The sequence below is a fragment of the Musa acuminata genome, chromosome BXJ1-9, assembly GCF_036884655.1.
Source record: "Musa acuminata AAA Group cultivar baxijiao chromosome BXJ1-9, Cavendish_Baxijiao_AAA, whole genome shotgun sequence".
In the NCBI taxonomy this organism is placed as follows: Eukaryota; Viridiplantae; Streptophyta; class Magnoliopsida; order Zingiberales; family Musaceae; genus Musa; species Musa acuminata.
Genome location: NC_088335.1, coordinates 11968727 through 11974502, shown reverse-complemented (window position 1 = coordinate 11974502; position 5776 = coordinate 11968727). Strand labels below are relative to the sequence as shown.

At 48.3% G+C, this 5776-nt stretch overlaps 1 protein-coding gene across 1 annotated transcript; it reads left to right on the top strand.

The window, feature by feature from the left end:
• Positions 1-767: 767 nt before the first annotated feature.
• Positions 768-4139, top strand: LOC135593252 (cytokinin dehydrogenase 4-like). The gene is made up of 5 exons (XM_065083144.1): positions 768-2288; positions 2371-2498; positions 2571-2831; positions 2912-3174; positions 3251-4139. The coding sequence occupies exons 1-5, from the start codon at positions 1688-1690 to the stop codon at positions 3573-3575; spliced, it is 1578 nt and encodes a 525-aa protein (XP_064939216.1). The 5' UTR covers positions 768-1687; the 3' UTR covers positions 3576-4139.
• The last annotated feature ends 1637 nt before the right edge of the window (positions 4140-5776 follow it).

Below are 5776 nucleotides of genomic sequence, written 5' to 3'. Positions count from 1 at the left end.
AGAAGTGGGCCTCGAGCTTTTTGGGTGGTCCCGCCCCTTCCTCTGTGGGACACGGAATGGTACCGTTGTTGATGATTTAATGACGTGGCAGTTGCGACGATCGGTGTGACAGCTGCCACGTGTTGATATCTAGTGTGTGTGACGACGGCCGGTGGTGATAGCCGCCGCGTGTCAGTGTCGTACTGTGCGACGCCCTCCAATCAAGTGGTGGGAGGACGTGAGAAGGCTCAGGCGGAGGACAGCTTTTTGTGGTGGTTCTCGTTTCCTTGTGCCACCATCCTCCTCCTCTCGGAGATGCCTCCATCCCATCTTTGTCCTGCTAGTTTTGTCCCTTCGGATTTCCATTTCGATTTTTTATGCGTCCCTTCTTCTTCGATCGACTGATATGCAGTTGCCGATATCAGTATATTTTTTGTTTGAGGGGATCAAACTGACGACCCACTTGCAGTTGATTGGGCGTTCATACGTACCAACCAATGGGAACGCGGCTTTGGACGCCCACCCACACCTTTTTTATTTGTTGTATATATTCCATCGTATGTTTCATGTTGCTGTTGCTGCTGCTTTTGACCTCTCTTCTTCCTTTCCTTTCCTTGGTGGTGCAAACAGCTGTGTAAAGACACCGAATCTTGGCCAAACACATTCCCTTTTACGCTTGCTGGGTTGGAAGCATGGACGGTGGTGGTAGGCTAAATCTAGGGTGGAAGCATCACCCTTCGCTCGAAATAGATTTCACGGTTGGGTCGCTGCTGACTGATACATACCACCACCACCACCATTTTCATTCGGCACTACTATACAATCTGATTGTACTGGTGGTCCCCCAATATTTTGGACTCTTATCGGTGCGGCTAAGGCTATACCTCTAAAACGTGATCTCAACCCAACCAAAAAGGCCAAGTCAATCGATCGATCTAATCCGGTGGAACAAATCGGATTGATTCACCCTAGGGAGATCGTAGCATTTAGTTGCTACGTCTAGCCTTTGACTACTGCAGCCAGTAACACCACTCGACGCCCAGCTCCCCACCGCATGGAACCTAGAACGGAATCCTTCACCGGCTGTGCTTAGGTGATAGGAAGAATCCCGACGCTTGCACATTTCCCTGCCGCTGTCACTTTAAACACCTTTAACCCTCCCTCGCCGTCGATCCATAAGGTGACATGGATCATCAGACCCCCTCCCCCGTGCCGGTGGTGGTGCCCGAGTCTCTGGCGTCGGAGGGGCCACCGTTCCGACGATTACATGATGGTGGGCTCGGTAGGAACCAGATCGACGGTCTCGAACCGACTTGAGCGTGACCTCACAAAGAAGAACCAAGGACAATGATTCAACCCATCTGTAAAGGAACCATTAGGAAGGTGACACGAGATGTTGGCGTCCTATTATAGCCCGAGCCGGGGGGCCGCCACCCGTCGCCCCTCCGACGTCTCGATATCGGGCTCCAACACCACCGCTGGGTTTCTATGATGTCCAGAGAAAGCTTGCCTTCAGCTAACAAAGGTAGAGCTTCCTCAGACAACGGCCCAAAAAGAAGGGCACGGTTGCGTCAAAAGTCGCGGACATTGAATCGAACACTGGTTGACAATCTTGCGGCCTCTCACTTGCCCCTTTAAATCCCCCTTCTTCCCCCCTTCCACTTCCGCTGCTCCTCCCTTTCTCCTCACGCTTCTTCCATATATAACCATGCATTGTCTCCTTCGACAACACAGCGTCGTCTTCCTCGAGCTCTTCCTCGTCTTGGTCCTAGGCGGCATCGCCATGCATGTCTCCGACCCTGACGTGCCTTCCTCGCTGGACGCACTCCGCCTCGAGGGCAACTTGAGCTTCCACGACGTCTCCCTCGCCGCAAAAGACTTCGGGAACCGCTTCCGGTTCCTGCCGTCGGCGATCCTGCACCCAGTGTCGGTCTCGGACATCGCCGCCATCATCAAGCATGTGTTCCAAATGGGTCCGAGCTCGAAGCTCACCGTCGCGGCCCGAGGCCACGGGCACTCGCTGCAGGGCCAGGCGCAGGCCGATGGCGGGGTGGTCATCCACATGGAGTCGCTCCGCGGAGGCGGGACGCGGGTGCACGCCGGGGAGCGCCCCTACGTGGACGCCTCGGGAGGGGAGCTGTGGATCAACGTGCTGCTCGAATGCCTGAAGCATGGCCTGGCGCCCAAGTCCTGGACCGACTACCTCCACCTCACCATCGGCGGGACGCTGTCCAATGCCGGGATCAGCGGGCAGGCGTTCCGGCACGGCCCGCAGATCAGCAACGTCCACCAGCTCGAGATCGTCACAGGTTCTCGTGAGCACGCCACAAGTTTACCATGCAGCATCATCACCGATCTGTGCATGACTCTGCATCGAAACGTTGGGTGCAGGGAAGGGCGAGCTGCTTACCTGCTCGACCGAGGAGAATGCTGCCCTCTTCCACGCTGCTCTCGGAGGCCTCGGCCAGTTCGGAGTCATCACCGGAGCCAGGATCGCGCTCGAACCAGCGCCGGAGATGGTAGGGACTCCGTGGCACCTCGTCCGGTTGTAGCGACAGAATTCAGCAGCGCTGACGAGTGGCTTCTCACAGGTGAAGTGGATCAGAGTTCTGTACTCCGACTTCTCCAGCTTCACGGAGGACCAGGAGATGCTCATCTCGGCGAGGGAGACCTTCGACTACATCGAAGGATTCGTGATCATCAACCGGACGGGACTGCTCAACAACTGGAGATCGTCGTTCAACCCGCAGGATCCCGTTCAAGCCAGCCGGTTCGACTCCGACGGGAGGATCCTCTTCTGCCTCGAGATGACCAAAAACTTCAACCGAGACGGGGCCGATGTCATGCACCAGGTGATCATCACCGGTCCACACCCCTGCAATGCATTGTCTGCAGGCCATGAACGTGCGGTAACCTGTGCCTGTGATCGCAGCGAGTCGAAGCGCTTCTGTCGAGATTGAGGTACATACCGTCCACCCTCTTCCAGTCGGAGGTCACCTACCTGGAGTTCCTGGACAGGGTGCACGTCTCCGAGGTGAAGCTGCGGTCCAAAGGCCTGTGGGAAGTTCCGCATCCATGGCTGAACCTTCTCATACCCAGAACCAGGATCAAAGACTTCGCAGAAGAGGTCTTCGGCAAAATTCTCAGAGACAGCAACAACGGTCCCATCCTCCTGTACCCACTTCACAGATCCAAGTAATCGAATCGGTTCTTCTTCGATTCATCTTACGGTCCTGGAATTGCTTGATCTCACATCGATTCGTGGCTGCAGGTGGGATAACAGAACATCGGCAGTGATTCCAGATGAGGAGGTCTTCTACCTGGTGGCGTTCCTCTCGTCGGCGCCATCTTCCTCGGATCATGACAACTTGGAGCGTGCACTGAAACAGAACGATAAGATCTTAGACTTCTGTAACAAGGCAGGAATCCAGATGAAGCAATACTTGCCACACTACACAACACAGGAGGAGTGGAAGGCCCACTTCGGTGACAGATGGGAGCTATTTGCTCATAGAAAAGGCATTTATGATCCCCTGTCGATCCTTGCTCCAGGACAAAGGATTTTTCGGAAGGTCGTACGGTCCTCACGACGGTAGCTTCTGTGCAGAGACCACATCTCGTCTTGCACGGAAGCAACTCTCCACAAGAGCGACACAGGTCGAAAGAGAGGACAGTAAATCCGGTTGACCGTGAGCATTCGAATGCAACGCCGGGAAGAACAAAAGAATCACGAAAAGCTAACCTGGGCAGCTGAAAGTTCTCCTTACGGTGGTGGAAAATGACATTTGAAAGGATGATATCGGGATCGAAATAATAATGATTCCATCAAAGTATCATGAATTTGCCAGAAGACAGAAAAGAAAAAAAGAAAACAAATCAATCATCGAATTGTGTACATTTTCTCATCAAAAGAATTTGATTCCGCTGTACCACATAATTAAAAGTTGAAGATCTCCAGAAACCTGTTGAGCCAAATGGAACATCCAACGCCACAAATTGCCAATTTGTTCTACAACATAACTAGCGAATTTGTTTTTGCAACTCGATGATATATGTAGCTTCCTACGTCACATTCTTTTTACCTCATCAATTAATAGCCTCCGCTACAAACTCATCCTCGAAAGAAACAACTTGTCACAAACATCTGTTGATTCTTTGATCTCTTTTCTTCCTGGTTAAACTATATAGCTTCTTTTGCTTCCAGATTAATATATGACAGGTAAATTCTTGCAGGAACGGATTCACAAGGCCAAAGGAACTGCCATGACATCTTGGATGACATGTGGTTGACCTTGTTATGTAACCCAACTCATCCTCGGTTTTCTTAATCGCAGGCTAGTGTTTTTGGCATACATGTTGACATATTGGTAGTCAAAGAGCAGAGAGATCCATGAATAGCTTCCTCACATAAAATTTTCCCAAGTTGTCAGTCCATTATATCAGTCTTTTCAACCAATAAATTTGTGATATTGCACCACACCATTAACTTCTTTCGATGAATCACAGCTCGTTCTTCATCAAGGATACATCAATCTTGTTGATGTATTAGTTTTCTATTGTTCAGTTGAACCATCCATTCATTTCAGTAGCTCATATATCTTAAACGAAGAACAGAGACCATCAACACACCATACCATTAACTTCTTTCGATAAATCGCAGCTTGTTCTTCGTCAAAGATACATCAATCTTGTTGATTTATTAGTTCTCTGTTGTACAGTTGATAGCTCATATATCTTAAACGAAGAACAGACGCCAACAACGGGTGATAACTAATAAGAACATCCTTCACTAAGCCATGAAAAACTGAGTCTGATGTTGATGTCGACTGATGACGACGAAGTATGTCAATGAAAGATATTTTTAGTAATAGTAAGCGTAGGTAGATCCACTGCCATGATCAAATTGTTGAAAGTCCAACTTCTACAAAGCCATCCCTCGAACTTTAAAGTCCACTGGCACATATTACTGCTCAATCTACAATAACCCTATTAAGTAGTGTAGATGATTGTGAAGAGATGAAAGACTTTAATTTGTTGTATCAAAGAACCATTTCAGGACATACTAATACATGCCTAGATAAGATTGCCCATTGATCGACTAAAAAGAAGTGGTTAGCAAGGAGAATGCTTAAGTGAAAATAGTTAACGAATTAAAAGTAAGAAATTTGTTGTCAATGATAGAAAAAAAAAGAAATCATAAAAGAGGAGTTAGCATATTTCAAACTTCTAAATAAACAATGCATGAGGAGTGGTGCTCAATTAGGTCATCAATTTCTTTGACCTAAAAAAAGGTCTAGTGTCTGTGGAAGTTCAATTTATTCTAGGGTTCATCAGCAGAAGATTATTTCCCTGTCAAATCAATTAGGAGCAAAGTTAGGTTTGTCTCCACTAGAGGCTCAGACTGTGAATCTTAGAGACCAAGCAACAAAAGTAGGCTTAAATCAATCATCTTTATGAACATATGGAGGGCATCATTTTCTTCCTGAGTTCCACAAAGTGCTTAGTTACATTTTAGCAACCCTTTCTGATTACTATCAGCACTGTCATGAAGTCACAGCAAGCCACAGAGATCTTGATTTGCCATTGCTACAGCATTAGTTAGGGACAATAGAAAACCATCATTAATGGGAATAAGATCTTCAAAAAGTAAAATAAATGTGAGCCACCATTAATGTCAGTATGTGAAGATCATATGTTCACTGCTTTTTGTTCCATTAATCATCTACTCTCCCTGAGGCCAAACCAAGAAATCGACTCAATGGATGTACGGATAAGGGTTGTACCAAAGTTACCTAAT

Excerpts from the sequence above, each read along its gene's own strand:
- LOC135593252 (XM_065083144.1), top strand. The coding sequence starts at position 1,688 with ATGCATTGTCTCCTTCGACAACACAGCGTCGTCTTCCTCGAGCTCTTC. Across the intron at positions 2,289-2,370 it reads CCAGCTCGAGATCGTCACAG|GGAAGGGCGAGCTGCTTACC; the intron begins GTTCTCGTGAGC and ends CGTTGGGTGCAG. Across the intron at positions 2,499-2,570 it reads TCGAACCAGCGCCGGAGATG|GTGAAGTGGATCAGAGTTCT; the intron begins GTAGGGACTCCG and ends GGCTTCTCACAG.